Consider the following 25157-nt stretch of genomic DNA (forward strand, 5'->3'; position numbering starts at 1 on the left):
AAATTGCTGCAGACAGACTACTTTTCATTGTGTCGAAAATCATTTTTTCAGTGTTGTCCCATATTTTTATGCGTTTCAGACGTTCTGTGAAGCGTCCTCGTCAGAAATTATTTTCAAATGTGTTGGAGATGTAAAAAATGGCATTTTCGTAGTTAATTTGAAGTGTCTCCAAGGGGTGGAGGCGTGAAAGTGTCTATTATTCATTGGCATGTTTAATTTTTATTACTCTTTTATTGAGCTTGTCGGGGGGGGGGGCGCTGACCTCGGCTGTAGTCACTCTCGTGTGGTGTTTCTCTCTCTCTCACTCTCTCTTTCTGCTTGTGTTTTTCCCCTTTTCCTTTAGGGTAGGGTGTGTGTGTGTGTGCTTTCTTTTATCGGTTTGAGAATGTGTGTACTGTTTTATAGTATTATGAGATTATTTGCTTCCCTAGGAAGGTGACTGTGATACAAGGTCGTTACTAATGTGCATGTGTGAGGAGGGGGGACCAGCTCTTCTGAAATAAGGGTAGGGGTGCTTTCATTCTACTTTGATATTTATTTTTTGAATTCTTGGATTTTAGTATTGTGATTTTTCGTTTCAGTCTTTTCGGGTGTTTGTTTAGATAGAGGGGTGTATTTAAAAATATGTATAGGGGATTTTTTAATGTTTCTATTTATTTGTCTCCCCATGTGGGTGTGGCCAGACCCAGGATCGGTTCCTAGTGTGGGGAAGATTTTGTTCCCCAGAGGGGGGGCAATTGGAGGGGGTATAGGTATGGGAGGGGGATGATAGAAGGGATGATAGTTGTCTCAATCATGAGGGGGTTCTCTTCCACTGACTGAGGAGGGAGCGAGGTGTTGGAACAGATATTATACTATGGTTCTAGGTGTTTCCTAGTGTTGTTGGTTTCGAGGTTAAGTAGGGTTAGTATTATTCAGTGTGTTGTATTAGATATAGGGGTGTTATGTCTGTGTGTGGTTGTATGCGCGCGCGTGTGTGGGTGTTTTAATGTGTCGGTTGTGATTTATGTGTGGCTGTGTATATGCATATGTATATGGATGTGCATGCGAGTGTGTCTTGCATTTCATGTTTTTGAGTGTTGATATTAAGCTCTGTTCAGTTCAGGAGTGAATCTGGTGATGAAACTTTTTTCCTGTGCAAGTAAATAAAAATAATTATCTGTTTGGAAGATTGGCATTATTTTGAAGCTATTTCCACTGCATGTGTGTACGTTTTTTGAAACATAGAAGTGTCTATTATCTGCAATTTTGATGTTGCTCTTATGCAAGGCCATTCTATTGCTGAAATTTTTGGTGGCACCTATGTAGGATTTGTTGCATGCTGTGCATCTTAGTGCATATACTACATTTCTGGAGGTGCAATTTAGATCCTTTTTTATTTTGAATGTTTGTGCTGGGTTTTTGAATGTGTATGTGTTATCTTCTATTATTATGTCACATACTCCACATCGCGGTTTGTTGCATTTTGTAACCCCTTTTGTAGTGTGTGGGACGAGTTTTGAGGAAGTTAGGATGTGTTTTAAGTTTTTGGGTTGGCGTTTGCTTTTTATTATTTTTGTTGTTTTAAGTATGTTGTTCAGTTTGTCGTTCTGATTGAGGAGGATAAGGTTTTTTGTTATCTGTGTGAATAGTTCTGTGTTGTTTGTGTTGTGTGTAGAGACATATGCTAAAATTTGTTCTTTGTTGTGTAGTTTTGGGGTCCTTAGTTGGTCTATTGGAATTTTTTCAGCCAGTTCAATACCTTTCTGTATTAGTGGTAGTGGGTATCCTCTTTTCCGCAGTGTTATTTGTAGTTCATTCAGTCTAGTTGAACGGAGGTGTCTGTCTGTTACTATGGTGCAGACTCTACGTGCTAGGGAGTAGGGTATTGATTTTAGACAGTTTTTAGGATGGTGGCTTTTGAAGTGGAGGTATTGTTGAGTGTCTGTGGGTTTGTGGTAGATGTCTGTGATTATGTTGTTGTTTTTGATTGTTACTAGGATGTCTAGGAAAGGTAGTTCTGTGGGGCTTTGTTCTAGTGTGAAGTTTATTTTTGGGTGTAGATTTTGTAGCAAAGTGTGGAGTTCTTTGATATCCCCCATGAGGTTCTCCAGAGGATAAAACAGTCGTCTAGGTATCTTTTCCAAGATTTTATGAAGAGTGTTTTTATATTGTGCCCGTACTTTTGCTCTATCCTTTCATAAAGGGTCTCTTCTAGGAAGGCGAGTGTAAGGGTATATATGTCGGTGCCATTTTAGTACCCATTGCTGTGCCTAGTATTTGGATGTAGTTGTCTTTATTGAATTGGAAGGAGTTGTTATTGAGGATTATGTCGATGCTATCAACAACGAATTGTTTATTGAATCTGGGATGTAAAGTCTGTGTATGTTTGTCAATCCAATATGCGATAGCTTCTTTTCCTAGATTGTGTGGGATATTGCTATATAGGCTGCTAACGTCGAATGTGGCTAGTATAGTCCCATCGTCTACTGTTTGTGGTAGGGAGCTAAGGAAGTGTGTGTCATCTCTTACAAAACTTCTGACTAGATTGGTGAAGGGCTGTAATAGTATATCTATTAGGTTGCTAAGTCTGCTTGTTGGGCATGATGGTCCTACTACTATGGGTCTGAATGTGAGGTCGTTGGGGTTTGGGGTGCTTATTTACTCCGACTTTTGTATGTTGATGGCATGTCTTACCTGGTTAGATTTGTGTATTTTGGGTAGCCCATAGAAGATGTTTGTTTTTGTTGTGAAGTTTGTAAGGAAGTCTTTTTCTTTTTTAGTTAATGTACTATTGTATGTTGTGCAGAGTTTTGTTATTTTAGATATGGTTGTGTCGTCTATGTTAGAGCTAATTGGTTTGTAATAATTTTCGTTCCCTAGTGATTCCAAAATTTTGTTTTATAGAAGTTCTTATTCATTATAACCAATGCACTACCTTTGTCTGCTTCCTTTATAACTAAGTTGTTATTGTGTTGGGTTTTTTTAAGTGCTTGATTTTGTTTTCGTGTTAGATTACTGGTGGGGTTTTCTTTTTGTTGGGGGTTGAGGTTCAGAGCCTTTCAAAGAAGGTATTTAGTTCTTTTGTGTTGTTATGTTTGTTGGGGAAGTATGTTGATTTGTTTTTTACTAGAGAGTCGTCTGTGGTGTTATCACTGTCATTAAGTATATCTATGAGTCTAAATTTGCGTTCAAATTCTTTAAGGTCTTTCTTTAATTCTGCTATGTTACTTTTGGGAGTGGGGCAGAATTTGAGGCCTAGTTTAGTACTTCAATTTCGTCCTTTGTAAGTGTCTCTGTAGATAGGTTGATGACTTTGGGTTTTTTGTTGTCTAGTCTGGTGTTGTCATTTTGTGAGGGATTCCTAAAAAATGGTTGTGAGGGTCGTTAGTTTCGTTGATTCGGTTGGGAGGTTGGTTGTGTCGTTTTGTAGGGATGTATGGGTTATGATGGTACCTGGGGTATTCGGATTGGTTGTGTTTGTGTGGGGATATTTTTGGGGTCGATTTTGTACTGTGGGGTACTGAGGGTGAGTGTTGTAAAGATTGTTTTGTGTTGGGTGATATCTATAGGGGTGGTTTAGTTCCATTGGGTTGTTTCGGTGGGAGTTGTTAAGTAGGGGGATTTTTTGGTGGTTTGTGTGGGTGGGGTGGGGTAAGAGATAGTGGGTTCTTGACTGAGTTGGGTGACGTGGTTGGTAGTAACTGCTTTCGTATTGTTGTGGGAGGTTATATCTTTTAGTATTGTCATGTGGTAGTGGGTTGTCGGTTGTTGATATGTTGTTTTTTGGAGCATTTTGGTAGCAGTATTTGTGTTTGTATGGTGCCTGTGTTCTTGTGTGGATGTGTGGTGTTCTAGATGGGAGTTTTGGTTGAGTTTGTTGGTGGGGATGGGTGTATGGTATGAATATGTTCCGGTCGTTTCGTTGTGTGTGTTTGGGTCTGTTGTGCGAGTATGTTTGAGAGTGATGCTTGTCTCGTTTCTTACCTTTGTTTTGGAATCTCTCCAGCTGTTGAAATCGGGTATGTTTCGGTTTTTGGTAGGTTTGACTGGTCATGTTCGGTACTTGTTCGTTTTTTTCTTTTTCTGGTAGATTCTTCAACCAGGTTATCTTCCTTTCGATAATTCTTTTGGATTTTTCCTCCTCCTCTCTGTATTCAGACTCCCAAAGTCCAATAAGGAATTGATGGGTCTCCTTGGGGCATAGTTTTCTGATGTCAGTAAGTATTTTATCGTCGATTTTGGTGTATTCCTTTGTGAGGTGTATCTTTCTGTCCTCCTGTATGTTGATTTCAGCCTGTAGTCTTGATATGTTTAGGGCTTTTTTTTATTTTCTTCTGTTCCTCTGTGTCTTGTGATGTGACTTTTTCTCGGAATTTGTTTGGGATAAACTGCTCCTCCATGGTTAAAAATGTCCTGTAGGTTAGGGCGGTATCGCTACATTTGACTGCACGGTAGTAGGCCATTTTTTCTCTTTTTGATAAGAGTTTTCCATGTTTGGAGGTTTTTTTCTTTTGTTTTCAGTGCTTCATTCCGGATATGTGGTTCCTTAAGATGTTCTAAATGTTCTTGTTGCTTTTTTAGGAGTTCTATAATTTCGTCGATGTTGGTTAGTATCTTATCCTGTTGGTGGGATATCATGAGGATTATCCTGTCCATCTTTTCATTCAGTTTTAAAAGTTCATCCTCGAGATGTTTGTTTTCCATGTTGGGTGTTGTTTGGGATTCTGGTGTGTCCTCTGCAGGTTTTTTACGTGTTGGTGGCATTCTGTCGTTGTAGTAAGATATATTTATATAAAATGGGTTAAGAAATTCCAACGAAAGAAAGATTTATATTTAAATAAGGGGGTAGTCACCAACAATGTGTATTTTTTTTAACATTATTTTATTATTCCGTGTCTTGGTTTTTCATTGAGAATTATGTTTGGATCATTGTAATAATATTTTTAAATCATTGAAATCGTTTTTACGCGTTTCAGACGTTCTGTGAAGCGTCCTCATCAGAAATTATTTTCAAATGTGTTGGAGATGTAAAAATGGCATTTTCGTAGTTAATTTGAAATGTTTCCAAGGGGTGGAGGTGTGAAAGTGTCTATTATTCATTGGCATGTTCACACACACACACACACACACACACACACACACACACACACACACACACACACACGCACGCACGCACGCACGCGCACGCACGCACGCGCGCGCGCACGCACGCACACACACACACACACCCTACCCTACCCTACCCTAAAGGAAAAGGGGAAAAACACAAGCAGAAAGAGAGAATGAGAGAGAGAAAGAGAGAAACACCACACGATAGTGACTACAGCCGAGGTCAGCCCCCCCCCGACAAGCCCAATAAAAGAGTAATTTTTCTTATTTTTCACCTTTTATCCGGAAACTACCGGTACAATTTTGCTGAAATTTTGAATAGATCTCTTTTATGATAATGTGTAGCAAACACAGTATTATGGTATCTATTAGATGCACAGGTAGGTATTAATAGGTATTAGTCACCAAAATGCTACAACTACTAAAAGAAATTGGCATGCACTCCTACGTCAACGGCCTATAACTTTTTCCCGTATTATTATGTCTAGTTATTTATCATTAATGCAATATTTTACATTTCTAAAAACAAAAAAAAGCCTAGTTCATTATATTTTATGCCGGATGTTTTTTGAAGAATCATTTAATAATTTCTTTTTATCTTTAATTTAAATTATTAGCCCAAGAATATCATACTGATTTTTATAATTGGATTTTTAAAAAAAAAATTCTGTTATGAATAATCAAATCAAACATCTTTTGTAATCGGAATGTTTTTTATTGTAAGCAATCAAATCATTTTTTGTTGGGGAGACGTTTTACCTTTTCAGGTGATTACGTGTTGTATTATAACCTTGCCATTCCGACTCAGGTTAGTGGTAAAAGACATTTAGTTAGTTTAGTTTAGTCTTGACGAAATGTTTACGAAGTCGTGAAATCAAAACTTCTATCAAATTCTAAGCGTATAAAATGATGAGGACTACTATTAAAAAAAAAAAAAAATAAACATCGCTTATCAACTTCCGATTTCAAAAGCCGATGCCGTAACCAAGTAGACTTTCTCTTGAATCTTGCAGAATGTCTGAATCAAGGATAAAAGAGCAGACGAAACATTCACTCATTTTATCTCGAAATTATAACTCTTGTTTATTTTTCTCTTTAAACGTTTCTCTTATCTATTAAAATATTCTAATTTTCGTCTTTATCTTCTTTTCGTTGCCATTAGTCATTCGACACAGACTGACCATTATTACGAAACACTGTTGTGTTGCTCGCGTTAGATTCATACGAAAGGTGGACATGGGTTGGTCTTTGAAAATGGGCGCGGTGTCCGCCGTCCCGACATTGATACAGCTGGTTTTAGGATATAAAGATAAGCGACGATTTTTAGTGTTTGAGGGAAAACTCCTAAAATGGTCAAAGCAAAAGAATCAAGTGATAAATAAATCTGGTAAACTAATATTTAACAACAAATAGAAACAACAATAACAATGTTTGATAATTTTAGATTTTATAAGAGTGGACTAAGATGGAACATTTGAACAGCGATTCACATTGATTTCTAAATGATTCAGTCGGCAAAATTTGTACCGCTTCGAACGTATTCTCGATTGGTTTTTGAACATATTTTCGACTGGTATTCAAACGTATCCAAACGTATTAAAACGTATTCGAAGGTATTCAAACGTATTCGAACGTATTCAAACGTATTCGAACGTATTCGAACGTATTCAATCGTATACGAACGTATTCGAATGTATTCAAACGTATTCGAACGTATTCAAACGTATTCAAACGTATTCAAACGTATTCGAACGGATTCGAACGTATTCAAACGTAGTCAAACGTATCCAAACGTATTCAAACGTATTCAAACGTATTCGAACGTATTCGAACCGATTCGAACGTATTCAAATGTATTCAAACGTATTCGAACGTATTCAAACGTATTAAAACGTATTCGAACGTATTACAACGTATCCAAACGTATTCGAACGTATTCAAAAGTATTCATACGTATTCGATCGTATTCGAACGTATTCGAATGTATTCAAACGTATTCAAACATATTCAAATGTATTCGAACATATTCGAACGTATTCGAACGTATTCAAACGTATTCGAACGTATTCAAACGTATTCAAACGTATCGAATCTATTCAAACGTATTCGAACGTATTCGAGCGTATTCAAACGTATTCGAACGTATTCACACGTATTCGAACGTATTCAAACGTATTCAAACGTATTACAAACGTATTCGAATGTATTACAACGTATTTAAATGTATACGAACGTATTCAAACGTATTCAAGGCTATTCGAATGTATTCAAACGTGTTCAACCGCATTCAAAGGTATTCAAACGTATTCAAACGCATTCGAACGTATTCAAATGTATTCAAACGTATTCAAACGTATTCAAATGTATTCGGACGTATTCAAACGCATTCAAACGTATCCAAACGTATTCAAACGTATTCGAATGTATTCAAACGTATTCAAACGTATTCGAACGTAGTCAAACGTATTCGAACGTATTCGAACGGATTCAAACGTATATGAAAGTATTCAAACGTATTCAAACGTATTCGAACCTATTAAAAGGTATTCAAACGTATTCGAATCTATTCAAACGTATTCGAACCTATTCAAACGTATTCAAACGGATTCAAACGTATTCAAACGTATTTAAATGTATTCGAACGTATTCAAACGTATTCAAGGCTATTCGAATGTATTCAAACGTGTTCAACCGCATTCAAAGGTATTCAAACGTATTCAAACGCATTCGAACGTATTCAAATGTATTCAAACGTATTCAAACGTATTCAAATGTATTCGGACGTATTCAAACGCATTCAAACGTATCCAAACGTATTCAAACGTATTCGAATGTATTCAAACGTATTCAAACGTATTCGAACGTAGTCAAACGTATTCGAACGTATTCGAACGGATTCAAACGTATATGAAAGTATTCAAACGTATTCAAACGTATTCGAACCTATTAAAAGGTATTCAAACGTATTCGAAAGTATTCAAACGTATTCAAACGTATTCGAACGTATTCGAACGTATTCAAACGTATTCAAACGTGTTTAAATGTATTCGAACGTATTCAAACGTATTCAAACGTATTCTCTATTGGTATTTACTAGTCTAGAATACGTTCACGGCAATCAATAAATTATATCTTACTCTTTTGTAACGATTTTTTTTTACTGGAACTCTTTTCTTTATTAAACAAACTCGAATTCTAGATCTCTTGGCCTTTTATAGGAATGGCCTTAGTACGAAGGTATTTATTTAATTGTTTGTTTATTATTTATTTTTATAATTATTTTTAATATCTTTAATTATTTTTAATATTTTTATTATTTATAATTGTTTATTTATTTACTTGTTTTAATTTCTTTAACCAAATTTGCTAGTTTTATGTATTTTGTGAAAAATTGTCATAATCTTTATTTAATGTTTTCTTTTCATACGCACAGGTTTGTTTATCAACGAAAAATACAATCTCATTTCCTTCTTTTATTGAAAAAACATGTACTGTGTACGAACTCGATAATTTGTTAGAATTCATTGTTTTTTTCCAGATATTTACACCTGTACACAGGCGGGACGTTTTGCAAACACTTGTTTAAATTCTGAATTTCATTTCTGCTTTATTTTTTCTCAGAATATAATGTAAATATTTTTGAGGGTATCTTTTTTTCTGACTGGAAATCTTTTCTCCAGTAAAAGACGTCAAATGTTGAGATTTCTTGGTCTTTTATATGGATGGCGTTGATATCAACACAACTACGGAAGGAATTGGCTAAAAAAGTTTGAATCTAATTAGATCTATCGCATTCATTTATACTTAAATATCTTTGGGAAAAAGGTATGAACATTTCCATCCAACACAACTGCTTGATGAATCAAGTTCAACAGATATTGTTTTTTGACGTTAAATAATCCGAAGCGGTTGCCATATTGTAAATCCAAAAAAATAAAATAAAATAAAATAATAAAAATAAAAATAAATAAATAAATAAATAAATAAAAAATAATGTGACTAACAGATATACCCAAAATCTTAGATCTCTTGGCTTGTTATAGAAATGGCCTTGACATGGGTTGAATAATCACTTGAACTCAATTTTAAGAAAATAATTCGATATTGTTTAGTTGGGCCCTTAAGACGATGGATAACTGCGACAAATCTTGACACAAACAACGATCAATAAAATGTTGGATTTCTCGGCTTGTTATAGGGAGGAACGAGAGTTGTTACAAATCATCTTTTCACAGTTCAAATAAAATCAAATTTACTGGTAAAAAGTAGCAACAGACGACACGCCATGTAAAAGACATCTAGAAGATATTAACACCTGTGCACAGTCGGGACGTTTTGCAAAAACCATTTTAAACCTGGATATGTTAGACAGCGTTGCCACCTCTTCTGACCGGCTGTATGTTCCACAGAAGAGAAACGTGGGCAGAGAATGTTGTATTTTTTGTGTTGAACTGAAAGTATCGATTGAAAACCCCGTTGAAAGTCAAATTTGAAATCTACTCCATGTCAAATTTGAAATCTGCTCCATGTAGCTAAACAACCGTGCTGGTTGTCAAGCATTAAGCATGTTTTATGCATATGCTATCTTTTTGACAATGAGGTCAAGGATGTGAAATATAATAAGAATAATAAGAATAATTACAACAGTTTTATTTAATTATTTAAAAATAATTGTTGAAACTTATTAACATTTTCAAAATAGATTCACTGTTTTATCATTTATTTAGATAACGACGAAATCCAACCGAAAATCACGAACGAAGAATGGCGGAAGCTGGTGTTTGATACGAAACATAAAGGTGTGTTTTTGTTTTTATTTTTAAAATATTTTCGTTGGAAAATATTTTAATTTTACAAAACAATTTATTTTGCTTTAATTATGTGTTGTACGTAGTTCTTTTACATTTCGTCCAACCTAGCAAAAATATTAAATTCTTTGTAAATACATAAAATAATAAAGGTACTGATTTATTACAACAATTTCAAATTTCTGACCTCGGAAAATTTAGGTTTCGCGATACTTTTAGAAACGGTGTAATTAAAAAAAAAAACAAACCTAATCTCTTATGAAGTTACCAGACGCTGTTTTATCCATAGATTTTAAAAAGAACAGAAAACCATTAAATCCAAATTATATTGGATAAACAAAATAAAAGAATTAGTAAATTGAATAAGTAAAGAAGAATTACAATTGTCTCCCGGTTCAAGAATAAAAAAGAAAAAAAGGAAGGCAAATCTCGTTTTGAAAAGAACGGACAATTAAATTCTATTTTTTAGAAATAAACAAATTTATTACAAAATACAAAATTAAACAATCTTTTTTCAACAAACAGTTTCAAACTTATCTTCACTTAAATATAACTACTTATTTTTCGAATATTAAATTCCTTTAATATAATTTAGATTTAATTGTCTTTTGTTTATTTAAAAATCTATTATTAAAACACCCCCCTAGTAAGTTCAGACGAGTTTATGCATTTTGAAATAAGCAATATACAAAAATATTACGTGACCTAAATTTTCCGAGGTCAGAAGTTTGTGTCTGCTCAGATGTATCAGTTCCTTTATTTCTAATGAATTTTTTACAAAGAATTTTATATTCATAGAAGAAATATACTCTCTCTGATCGCAGGAGAAGAAATACTATTTTTCAGATCGTCAAGCTCAAATATCAGCTAACGTGATATTATAAACAAACAAACAAATTATTATTATTATTATTATTATTATTATTATTATTATTATTATTTATTTATTTTTTTAATTTATTTTTTATTCATTTTTTTTTTGTAAATTAGCACACTGGGCAAATTATGACTAGTAATGTATAATAGTCAGAAGGAGATTGATTCTAAAATAATACATACACAATCTGCATAAATTAAAATATCATGTTTAATCGTATTGTACGATGGAGCAACGCCGGGCGGCCAGCAAGTATATATATATATATATATATATATATATATATATATATATATATATATATATATATATATATATAATTGGCGTTTGGATTATTTTTATTACTGATGATGAAGCCTCCTTATGGTTATCATTTTGAGTCACAATAATTAGTACTTCTAAGTGTCAAATCAGAAAAAAGTACGTCAAAATATTTTCTATTTTCATTTGTTCAAATTTTTATATTGTGATTGTTCAAATTTTTATATTGTTATTGTTCATATTTTTATATTGTTATTGTTCATATTTATTATATTGTTATTGTTCATATTTTGATATTGTTATTCATATTTTTATATTGTTATTGTTATTTTTATATTGTTATTGTTCATATTTTTATAATGTTATTGTTCATATTTTTTATATTGTTATTGTTCATATTTATTATATTGTTATTGTTCATATTTATTATATTGTTATTGTTCATATTTTTATATTGTTAATGTTCATATTTTGATATTGTTATTGTTCATATTTTGATATTGTTATTGTTAATATTTATTATATTGTTATTGTTCATCTTTTTATATTGTTATTTTTCATAATTATTATATTGTTATTGTTCATATTTTGATATTGTTATTGTTCATATTTATTATATTGTTATTGTTCATATTTTTATATTGTTATTGTTCATATTTTTATATTGTTATTGTTCATATTTTTATATTTTTATTGTTCATATTTTTATATTGTTATTGTTCATATTTTTGTATTGTTATTGTTCATATTTATTATATTGTTATTGTTCATATTTTTATATTGTTATTGTTCATATTTTTATATTGTTATTGTTCATATTTATTATATTGTTATTGTTCATATTTATTATATTGTTATTGTTCATATTTTTATATTGTTATTGTTCATATATTTATATTGTTATTGTTCATATTTTTATATTGTTATTGTTCATATTTATTATATTGTTATTGTTCATATTTTGATATTGTTATTGTTGATATTTATTATATTGTTATTGTTAATATTTTTATATTGTTATTGTTCATATTTTTATATTGTTATTGTTCATATTTTTTATATTGTTATTGTTCATATTTTATATTGTCATTTGTCATATTTATTATATTGTTATTGTTCATATTTTTTATTGTTATTGTTCATATTTTTATATTGTTATTGTACAAATTTTTATATTGTTATTGTTCATATTTATTATATTGTTATTGTTCATATTTTTATATTGTTATTGTTCATATTTATTATATTGTTATTGCTCAAATTTTGATATTGTTATTGTTCATATTTATTATATTGTTATTGTTCATATTTTTATATTGTTATTGTTCATATTTTTATATTGTTATTGTTCAAATTTATATTGTTATTGTTCAAATTTTTGTTCATATTTATTATATTGTTATTATTCATATTTTTATTGTTATTTTCATATTTATTATATTGTCATTGTTCAAATTTTAATATTGTTATTGTTCATATTTTTATATTGTTATTGTTCATATTTTTATATTGTTATTGTTCATATTTATATAGTTATTGTTCATAGTTTTATATTGTTATTGTTCATATTTTTATATTGTTATTGTTCATATTTTATATTGTTATTGTTCGTGTTATTATATTGTTATTTTTCATATTTATTATATTGTTATTGTTTATATTTATATATTGTCATTGTTCTAATTTTATATTGTTATTTTTCATATTTTTATATTGTTATTGTTCATATTTTTATATATTTTTTTACAAGGAGGTCACCACTTATTAAGGCCCGGAAGCCACTCAGGGATCAGGGTTATTGCATGTACAGTACGTTGTACGTTAGTGTTGACTTAAGGGGGCGGTTCATCAGGAATTTGTTTACGTTTGATTTTAAGATCCAATTTGTAGTCAGGTGGGAAACAGGAAGACGGAACAGAGTTCCACTGGCGTGCTCTTCTAAGAAAAAAGCTGTGTTCATGGAATCTACGTTTTGATTTAGGCACAGATAGAGAGTGGGGAAAATTTTTGACAGTGGCTTCAGCTAGACGGGTGTTTTTCGTAAAAGATTGGCGAGTGGGAATCAGAGATTGGAGCTCAGACGAGCACTTGTCATGGAAATAACGGTAAAATTAAGACAGGCTCGCAAAATCTCTTCTGTAGGAGAGAGGTTGCAGGGAAGAGAAAATGACAACCCCACTAAGCCACGAATCTATTTTGTACTCTGTCAAGGTAGGATAGGCTATTTTAGCAGCTCCTGCCCAGATATGGCAGCAGTACTCCATCCTTGGACGTACTTGGCTTTTATTTAGATAGAGAACTGCATCAGTAGCGAGATATCTTCTGGAGCGGTGTAAGGAACCCACCATATTTCCAGCGACCCTGGCAACAGACTTGATGTACGTGTTCCATTTCATATCAAGAGTAAAGGTCAAACCCAGAAGCTTGTCAAAACATTGAGCTTCATCTAGGCGAGAGCCATCCATTACAATTGATGCCAAATGGGGATCAGAGCGTTGATGGTGTAAATATAGGAGCTTGGTTTTGGATGCATTAAAGGTAACCAGCCACGTTTTCCCCCACTGAACTACACGCTCGAGATCAGAGGAGAGAGAATCTAAGAGAACTTTGTCATTTACAGCATTTGATTTGTTGCCGTAGATGGTCATGTCATCAGCATAGATGCCAACGAATGATTTAAGTATGTGTTTAGGGAGATCATTGATGTAGACCAGGAAGAGAGTTGGGCCCAGGATGGATCCCTGAGGGACTCCAGCATTAATACTGCAGGCCTCTGATTTTTGTCCATCGACCACTGCTCTTATGAGCCTATTAGAGAGAAATGATTTAATGATTGAGAGAATATTTCCAGTTATACCGTAGCTGGAAATTTTGTGAAGAAGGCCTTTATGCCATACCTTGTCGAAGGCCTTTGATATGTCAAGAGCAATTGCCCTAGAAAGGTAGCCTTTGTCAAGAGATTCGCTAATCCTATGAGATATAACCGTTAGCACATCTGCGGTAGATCTTGCAAAACGGAAACCATATTGCATTTTTTTTATTACTCTTTTACAGTGGTTGCTGGCGTTCCTGAAAGCAGCTTTAGTCTCAGTGCATCTATTACGTTAGTAGTTATGGAAAAAGTGATTTCTGTGCCCAATGGCAGCAGCACATTCTGGGGAAAACCATGGCTGGCTGTTAGGTTTTTGTTGGAATTTTTTAGATGGTATGAATCGGTCTATGCCTACAATTAACCATTCGGTTAGGTCTGATACTATAGAGGACACATCCTTTTTAAACATGGAATGTAGCTGTAGATCAGATATGAATGTACGGAAGCTATCCCAGTCAGCCATGGAGTATCGGTATACAGTACGGTGGAGGGGTACGTCTGGGGACTTATTACATTTCATTTTTATCTTAACTGATACTACGGAGTGGTCGGAGGATCCTAGGGAAGAAAGAACAGTGCATGAACATAGCTCAGGGGAGGTTGAGAGAAAAAGGTCTAGAAGGCTTGCAAACTGACCGGTAGTATCTGGCACTCAGATGGGCTCGCGAACAATCGGAGTGAGGTCATAGGCAATGGCAAAGTCATGACAGAACCTCCCCTCGTCATCTGTCATTTGAGTGAGTCGGCCATTCCACGTTATGGACATTGAAGTCACCACAAATGTGAATGTTAGCCGAGGGATGTGCAGATAGGATGTGGTATATTTTCTCAGATATACTCTTAAAGATAGTAACTCCGCTGTTGTGGGGGCGATAGAGGGCAAATACAAATGCAGTGCTGTAAGCTAGTGCAACCCGGAAGCACATATAAGGTAAATTAGGGTCTTCTCTGGAGATATCCATGCAACACAGGAAGCCATCTTTAATGTAGACACACATTCCATGCCCATGACGATCTTGGGGATCAGATTTCGATGTTAAGTTAGAGCATCCGTTAATTATGAATTCATCTAGGGAAGTGTTGGCCCTATTCCAGTTTCGCTTAGAAAGAATATGTCCGGTTTTGTCTCGTTATATTGTTATTGTCGTATTTTTATATTGTAATTGTTAATATTTATTATATTGTTATTGTTCATATTTATTATAATGTTACTGTTCATATATTGATATTGTTGTTGTTCAAATTTTATATTGTTATTGTTCATTGTTATTGTTCATATTTAATATTGTTATTGTTCATATTTAATATTGTTATTGTTCACATTTTTATACTGTTCTTTTTCATATTTACTATATTGTTATTGTTCAAATTTGGGTATTGTTATTGTTCATATTTTTATATTGTTTTTGTTCATATTTATTATATTGATAGTTTTCATATTTTTATATTGTTATCGTTCCAATTGTTATATTGTTATTGTTCAAATTTTTATATTGTTTTTATTCATATTTTATATTGTTATTGTTCATATTTTTATATTGTTATTGTTCATATTTATTATATTGTTATTGTTCAAATTTGTGTATTGTTATAGTTCAAATTTTTATATTGTCGTTGTTCATGATTTTATATTGTTAGTGTTCAAATTTTTATATAGTTATTCTTCAAATTTTTATATTGTTATTGTTCATATTATTATATTGTTATTGTTCATATTTTTATATTGTTATTGTTCATATGTATTATATTGTTATTGCTCAAATTTTTATATTGTTATTGTTCAAATTTTTATATTGCTATTGTTCAAATATTTATATTGTTATGGTTCATATTTATTATATTGTTATTGTTCATATTTTTATATTGTTAAATTTTTTATATGATCTTGTTCATATTAATTATATTGTGGTTGAACATATTTTTATATTGTTATTGTTCAAATGTTTATATTGTAATTGTTAAAATATTTATATTATTATTGTTCATATTTTTATATTGTAATTGTTAAAAGGTTTATATTGTTATTGTTCATATTTGTACATTGTTATTATTCAAATGTTTATATTGATATTGTTGATATTTATTATATTGTTATTGTTAAAACGTTTATATTGTTATTGTTCAAATTTTTATATTGTTATTTGTAATATTTTCCTATTGATATTGTTCGAATTATTATAATATTATTGTTCCTATCTTTATATTGTTATTTTTCACATTTTTATATTGTTATTGCTCACATTTTTATATTGTAATTGTTCATATTTATTTTACTGTTATTGTTCAAATTTTTAAATTGCTATGGTTCATATTTATTATATTGTTATAGTTCATATTTTTATATTGTTATTAGTCAAAGTTTTATATTGTTATTTTTCATAATTATTACATTGTTATTGTTCAAATTTATATTGTTATTGTTCAAATTTATATTGTTATTGTTCAAATTATTATATTGTTATTGTTCAAATTATTATATTGTTATTGTTCATATTTTTATATTGTTATTGTTAATATTAATTATATTATTATTGTTCAAATTTTCATATTGTTATTGTTCAAATTTTTGTATTGTAATTGTTCAAATTTATTATATTTTTATTGTTCATATTTTTATATTATTGTTCACATTTTTATATTGTTATTGTTCGTATTTGTATATAGTTTTTGTTCATATTTATTATATTGTTATTGTCTATTTGTATATTGTCATTGTTCAAATTTTATATTTTCATTGTTCATATTGTTTTATTGTTATTGTTCACATTTTAATATTCTTATTGTTCATATTTTTATAATGTTATTGTTCAAACCTTTATATTGTTATTTTTCAAATTTTTATAATGTTATTGTTCATATTTTAATATTGTTATTGTTCATATTTTTATATTGTCATTGTTCCCATTTTTATATTGTTCTTGTTCATATTTATTATATTTTTATTGTCCAAATCCTTATATTGTCATTGTTCTCTTTTTTATATTGTTCTTGTTCATATTTAATGTATTGTTCTTGTTCAAATTTTAATATTGTTATTGTTCATATCTTTATATTGTTATTGCTGATATTTTTTATATTTTTGTTGTTTATATTTTAATATTGCTATTGCTCAAATATGTATATTGATATTGTAAAATGTTTATATTGTTGTTGTTGTTCATATTTTCATATTGTTATTGTTCATATTGTTATATTGTTATTGTTCAAATTTGTATATTGTTATTTTTCATATTTATTATATTTTTATTGTTCCTATTTATTATATTGCTATTGTTCATGTTTTTATATTGTTATTGTTCATAGTTTTATATTGTTATTTTTGATATTTATTATATTGTTATTGTTCAAATTTTTATATTGCTATTGTTCATATTTTTATATTGTTATTGTTCATATTGTTATATTATTATAGTTGATATTTATTATATTGTTATTGTTCAAATTTTCATACTGTTATTACTTCTATTTTTGTATTGTTATTGTTAAAATTTTTATATTGTTATTGTTCATATTTTTATATTGTTTATGTTCAAATTTTTATATTTCTATTGTTCGAATTTATACAATGTTATTGTTCCACCTTTTATATTTTTATTGTTCATATTTTGATAAAGTTTTTGTTCATATTTATTAAATTGTTATTGTTTAAATTTATATATTGTCATTGTTCAAATTTTATATTTTTATTGTTCATATTTTTATATTGTTATTGTTCACATTTTTATATTCGCATTGTTTATGTTTTTATATTGTTATTGTTCATATTTTTATATTGTTATTGTTGATATTTATTATATTGTTATTGTTCAAATGTTTATATTGCTATTTTTCATATTTTTATATTGTTATTGTTCATATTGTTATATTATTATAGTTGATATTAATTATATTGTTATTGTTCAAATTGTCATACTGTTATTACTTCTATTTTTGTATTGTTATTGTTAAAATTTTTATATTGTTATTGTTCATATTTTTATATTATTGTTCACATTTTTATATTGTTATTGTTCGTATTTGTATATAGTTTTTGTTTATATTTATTATATTGTTATTGTCTATTTGTATATTGTCATTGTTCAAATTTTATATTTTCATTGTTCATATTGTTTTGTTATTGTTCACATTTTAATATTCTTATTGTTCATATTTTTATTATGTTATTGTTCAAACCTTTCTATTGTTATTTTTCAAATTTTTATAATGTTATTGTTCATATTTTTATATTGTTATTGTTCATATGTTTATATTGTCATTGTTCCCATTTTTATATTGTTCTTGTTCATATTTATTATATTTTTATTGTCCAAATCCTTATATTGTCATTGTTCTCTTTTTTATATTGTTCTTGTTCATATTTAATGTATTGTTCTTGTTCAAATTTTCATATTGTTATTGTTCATATTTTTATATTGTTATTGCTGATATTTTTAAAAATTTTGTTGTTTATATTTTAATATTGTTATTGCTCAAATATGTATATTGTTATTGTTAAAATGTTTATATTGTTGTTGTTGTTGTTCATATTTTCATATTGTTATTGTTCATATTGTTATATTGTTATTGTTCAAATTTGTATATTGTTTTTTTTTCATATTTATTATATTTTTATTGTTCCTATTTATTATATTGCTATTGTTCATGTTTTTATATTGTTATTGTTCATATTTTTATATTGTTATTGTTGATATTTATTATATTGTTATTGTTCAAATTTTTATATTGCTATTGTTCATATTTTTATATTGTTATTGTTCATATTGTTATATTATTATAGTTGATATTTATTATATTGTTATTGTTCAAATTGTCATACTGTTATTACTTCTATTTTTGTATTGTTATTGTTAAAATTTTTATATTGTTATTGTTCATATTTTTATATTGTTTATGTTCAAATTTTTATATTTCTATTGTTCGAATTTATACAATGTTATTGTTCCACCTTTTATATTTTTATTGTTCATATTTTGATAAAGTTTTTGTTCATATTTATTAAATTGTTATTGCTTAAATTTATATATTGTCATTGTTCAAATTTTATATTTTTATTGTTCATATTTTTATATTGTTATTGTTCACATTTTTATATTCGCATTGTTTATGTTTTTATATTGTTATTGTTCATATTTATTATATTGTTATTGTTCACATTTTTATATTGTAATTGTTCATATTTTTATATTGTTATTGTTCATATTTTTTATTTTTAAAATTTTTACATTGTTCTTTTTCATATTATTATATTGTTATTGTACATATTTTCATATTGCTATTGTTCAAATTTTTATATATATATTTTTCAAATGTTTATATTGTTATTGTTCATATTATTATATTGTTATGATTCAAATTTTTATATTGTTATGGTTCATATTTATTATATGTTTATTGTTCAAATCTGTATATTGTTATTGTTCATATTTATTAAATTGTTATTGTTACAATTTTTATATTGTTATTGTACATATTTACTATATTGTTATTGTTCAAATGTTTTGTTATTGTTCATATTTTTATATTGGTATTGTTCAAATTTTAAAATTTATATTTTTCATATTTTCATATTGTTATTGTTCAAATTTTTATATTGTTATTGGTCATATTTATGATCTTGTTATTAATCAAATTCATTATATTGTTATTGTTAAAATGTTTCTTTCGTTATTTTTCATATTTTTATATTGTTATTGTTCATATTAATTTTATTGTTATTTTTCAAATTCGTATATTGTTATTGTTATATTTTTATTTTGTTATTGTTGGAATTTTTATATTGTTATTGTTCATATTTTTTATTGTTATTGTTCATATTTTTATATAGTTGTTGTTTAAATTTTTATATTGTTATTGTTCATATTTTTATATTGTTATTTTTCATATTTTCATATTGTTATTCTTCAAAATTTTATATTGTTATTGTCCAAATATTTGTATTTTTATTGTTCATATTTTTATATTGTTATTTTTCATATTTTCATATTGTTATTGTTCAAAATTTTATATTGTTATTGTCCAAATATTTGTATTTTTATTGTTCATATTTTTATATTGTTATTTTTCATATTTTCATATTGTTATTGTTCAAAATTTTATATTGTTATTGTCCAAATATTTGTATTTTTATTGTTCAAATTTTTGTATTGTTATTGTTCATATTTATTATATTGTTATCGTTCAAATTTTTGTATTGTTATTGGTCAAATTTTTGTATTGTTTTTGTTCATATTTTCATATTGTTACTGTTCAAATTTTTGTATTGTTATTGTTCAAATTTTTGTATAGTTATTCTTTAAATTTTTAAATTGTTATTGTTCAAACTTTTATATTGTTATTGTTACAACTTTTATATTGTTATTGTTCAAATATTTATATTTTTATTGGTCAAAATTTTGTACTGTTATTGTTCATATTTATTATATTGTTATTGTTCGAATTTTTATAATGTTATTGTTCTAATTTTATATTGTTACTGTTCATATTTATTATATTGTTATTGTTCAAATTTTTATAATGTTATTGTTCAAATTTTTATAATGTTATTGTTCAAATTTTTATATTGTCATTGTTCATATTTATTATATTGTGTTGTTTATTTTATTGCAGTGATTCGAAATGTACTCATCGCAAAATCTGGAGACGTCTTCAAAATTGAGTGTCAAGGGTAAATAAATGCTATTCTTTACCATATATCTATTTATTTTCTGCAATTTCATCATCTTTCTCTAAATCAGTTTCAAAATCTGATTCTGTAAATATCTCATAATAATCATGTCTTTGTATTTCTTGGTCACGACCTTTATTCAACGAGACAAAACAACGAAAATGTCTGTTTTTTTTAATTATTTTTTTCGTAAACCAGGTATTTATTTTTTTTTCTACGTTATAAATTTCTATCATCTTATCTAAATCAATATCTATTGGAATACCTTTTATCTGTCCTCCCCCGTTTGTTCTGTTGAAGCACGTATTCTGTGCGGATTCAGTCGGATTCTCCTGAATTAAAAAGTTTCTAGGGAATATCAAATTCAAAAGTGATACCTAGTCACATGTGTATCCAGCCTAGGCGAGATAATGTTAACGATGTTAAATTTTCATTTTTTTTTTTTGCATGGGGTGAGGTTCTGCCGTCTTTGTACATACAGCCAGATCTTTCCAAATGGTCAATTATTTAATATTGATCAGGCTCAACGTCACTTAACCAATGATCTAATGACAACCGGTGTCTTAACGTGATTATAACCTTTCTCTATCACGTGACCTTGTTTAACTCGTCACGTTCTCTTAGGAACTCGAGAAGCTCTTTTCTCCCCCCTGAATTCCATATAAGCATAATTCTACCGCTCCAGTAGATTTCTCATAGCTGATGCAATTCTCTACATACATAAATTTCCAACAGAATTCCAAGGATGGAATACTGTTGCCACATCTGGGCAGGAGCTGCTAGAAATACCTTATCCTGCCTTGACAGACTTCATAGCCTAGTAGAGAATGCCCTTTTCTCTTCCCTACAAGCTCTTTCTCATAGAAGAGACGCTGCAAGCATATCTCTGCTCTATCGTTATTTTAATGGCACGTGCTCGGCTGAGCTCTAATCTATGCCTACATTGCTAAAATTTCACGAAAAACACTGGTCGAGCTGAAACCACTATCAATAATTTCCCACACTCCTCATCTATGTCTAAGCCTAAACATAGATTCCATGAACAAAGTTTCTTTCTTAGAACTGCACACCTGTGGAACTCTCTTCCGTTTCCCTGCTTTCCAGCTGACTATAATATGGTCATCTTCAAGTCCAACATAAACAAGTTCTTGATAAACCGTCACCTTAAGTAATCCAATTTACCAAATTTCCACTACGAACGATTACTACGATATTGTCTCACTGACTACCGTACACTCATTAACCCTTATCCTCGAGTGGCCTCCGGGTCTTGATAAGTGATGACTCCTATGTAGCCAAAGAAAAAATACAAAACATTTTAATTTATTTCAAAAGCACGTAGAAATAATATTGAAAAATATATGGAGGCATACAAGCGTAATAATAATCATAATGTTTTTGGCCACCCACTTTATTCATACTAGATCTTAGAAAAATGAGACGAAACAAACAAAAATGTTTAATTTTCTAATTTCTTGATTTTTGTTTTCTCTTCTACGCAGAGCGAGCGTTGACAGTATGGTTTGGTGGAAGAATGGAACTAAATCTATAAATTCGTTTACAGTTCCCGAAGATTCGTTGGGAAGGGTGCGCATAGACAGCCTGAATAATCTGATAATCCGCCCCGTTTCTTTGTACGACGCTGGCAAATATTCTTGTTGGATAAATGGTAAACTCTGGGCCATGGTCAAATTAAAAGGTAAGAAACAAACGCCAATGTAAACTTGACCAAATCTAAAGAGAAACGGTTCCGATAGAAACAGCCAATTTTGACGATTATCTTATAACTAGCAGGTCACCCGGCGTCGTAAAATACGCATAAATATTATATTTTAATTAATGCAGATTTTTTTATTGATTATAAACAGAAATATCCTAGATCAGGGGTCGGCACCACCGGCCCGCGGGTCACATTGGCCCGCGAGTGAATTTTGTCCGGTCCTATATCTTACCTTGGACACGATCTAAATACAGACAAACCAAACCAAAGTGACAGTTTAGGACCTGAAATGAATCTGCATTTATCAAAGCTTTCTGGAGTAATCACAGATGGGTCACAAGCAATGGTTGGAGAGGAAAAGGGTTTTGTTGCATTGCTCCAAAACCATATTGGCAACAATAAAATAATAATTAAACTTCATTGCATTATTCATCAAGAAGCTTTGTATGGAAAATCACTGAATTTTAAGGACATCAGGACAGTGGTCGTGAAAACAGTGAATTGTATATTGTCAAGAGGACTAAACCACCGCCAGTTTCAAGAATTTCTGAAACAAATCAAAGCAGAGTAGGGCAACCTTACATATTTTATCAAATGTTCGATGGCTTACCCGCGGAAAAAATACTAGAACGAATATATGCATTGAGAGAAGAGTTTTCCATGTTTTTAGAGAGCAAAGAACAAGATAATTCTCACGTTCAAGACTCACAGTGGGTTGTCAAGTTAGCTTTTTTAGTGGACATCACGAGCCACATGAACACTCTGAATCTTGAGCTTCAAGGAAAGAAAAAGGTTGTATTTGAGATGTTTGGTCAAATTACTGCTTTTGAGAAAAAAGCTTCGATTGCTGGAATAACAGCTTCAAAAAGGAAACTACTCTCATTTCCCAAGTCTTCAATATCACAAGAGAGCTATAATACCAGATATCTTTATGAGCTCTATTAGGAATCTGAGAAACGAGTTTTGCTCTTGTTTTGCTGAATTTCAGAAATATAGACTCTTGTACAAATTATTTGGTACTCCTTACGAAACAGAGGTGGGGCAAGTGGCAGAAGAATATCAGTTACAGCGCGACGAATCTTTGAAATCGAAACTTCATTTTGAATCCACTGCTGAGTTCTACAAGAAATATATATTGCCAAACGGAAAATGTAAAAAAAATCATGGCTAATGCGAAACTGATGATGTCATTATTTAGAAGTTCTTTTTTTCCAAAATGAAATATACTGAAAGCCATTTGAGAACAAGATGGCGTGATAACCACCTGGATGATGTTTTGCTCCTGTCATCAACAAATATTTCACCTGATGTAGAGAAGTTATCACACAGAAGCAGAAACAAGTTTCTCATTAAAGCATTGACCGTTTCTAAGTGTATTTCGTTTGTAGCAAGAAATTGCTTTTTTTATTGATACTGATAATATTTTTTATTCATGCAATGAAATAAGGATTTTTTTCTAAATGTGTTTGTATTTTATTTCATTTTCATTTTTATTGTTGTAGCAAAACAAATGGTATTGTATAAATACAATGTATAATGTTATACTATATTGAATTCTTGCTTTCTTGAAAAACCCAGAAAATTTATTTACATGTTTAATAACATGGCTCTCCTTCATAACACTGCAGCCATAGCTGTTTGGCCCTTCTCTATGACTTTACATAGCTGTCTGACCCTCACTTTCAAAAGGGTTGCGGACACCTGCCCAAGGCATTAAACGTAACGTTAAATTCCTTAAATAAATGAAGTACTCCCTCCCAAACGGAAAGAAACTGAGATATGTGCATGCGAGTATTATGTTTTTCTAAACAGTTAACTTCTTGTAAGTAAAAAGAAAATACTTAAGCTGAGATCGAAACCAAAACCTAAGACTGTTAATCAAGTACGATAACTATTAGGTCAGCTTGAAACAATCTTTAAAAAGTGTTTTCAAGCTTACTTAACATAAGTAATCTGTCATGTGGCAGATTCACGCATGCACAGTCATGAAACAGTTAACAAATATAAACATCCGACGACTCCCACGCACCGATTTTTCAATTTTTACCCCTTAGCAGCCCTTTTTCCAGATGAAAACCGATTTCCACGTGTCTGAATACCCTATATACCAAATTTCAAGTCTGTATATAAACATTGGTTGAGTATATAGGTTGAGAATTTTCACTTTTATAGATATATAGATTGACATTCGATTAGTTAAATATTGGATGTTTATGATTTGATTAGTCCTTATTTATTTCCCTCCCATGACAGTTAGACACGAGGTCAATTTTAATGTGGAAAAAATTTAGTCTCTTCAAAAAGAGGCACACAGGATTAGGATGAAATAAAAGTTCCCCGAGTCAAGAGGGATATTTTTTCACTGGCCAAGGACAGAAAATATTAAATGTGTTATCAAAACAGATTCTACACTTTGCTTCTAACTGAAAGGGTTCGATTGGTCGATTAGATTTATTCCAAGCATTTAAGAGAGAGCTTTGTTAGAGTGGATATTGGTATGAACTTACGACTAATGTTTTGTTAGAGTGGATATTGGTATGAACTTACGACTAATGTTTTGTTAGAGTGGATATTGGTATGAACTTACGACTAATGTTTTGTTAGAGTGGATATTGGTATGAACTTACGACTAATGTTTTGTTAGAGTGGATATTGGTATGAACTTACGACTAATGCTTTGTTAGAGTGGATATTGGTATGAACTTACGACTAATGTTTTGTTAGAGTGGATATTGGTATGAACTTACGACTAATGTTTTGTTAGAGTGGATATTGGTATGAACTTACGACTAATGCTTTGTTAGAGTGGATATTGGTATGAACTTACGACTAATGTTTTGTTAGAGTGGATATTGGTATGAACT

General features: G+C 30.0%; 1 protein-coding gene across 1 annotated transcript in view; it reads left to right on the forward strand.

Annotated features, from left to right (window-relative positions):
- Positions 1–25157, forward strand: part of LOC145292899 (uncharacterized) — a 104533-nt gene that overhangs the window by 23246 nt on the left and 56130 nt on the right. The window contains exons 6-8 of the mRNA XM_080139034.1: positions 9819–9890; positions 20516–20573; positions 22076–22272. Coding sequence (XP_079995160.1) covers positions 9819–9890; positions 20516–20573; positions 22076–22272 — 327 coding nt within the window. The remainder of the gene's footprint in view (positions 1–9818; positions 9891–20515; positions 20574–22075; positions 22273–25157) is intronic.

Source organism: Euprymna scolopes, chromosome 14 (assembly GCF_053919585.1).
Source record: "Euprymna scolopes isolate OS-2025 chromosome 14, ASM5391958v1, whole genome shotgun sequence".
Classification (NCBI taxonomy): Eukaryota; Metazoa; Mollusca; class Cephalopoda; order Sepiida; family Sepiolidae; genus Euprymna; species Euprymna scolopes.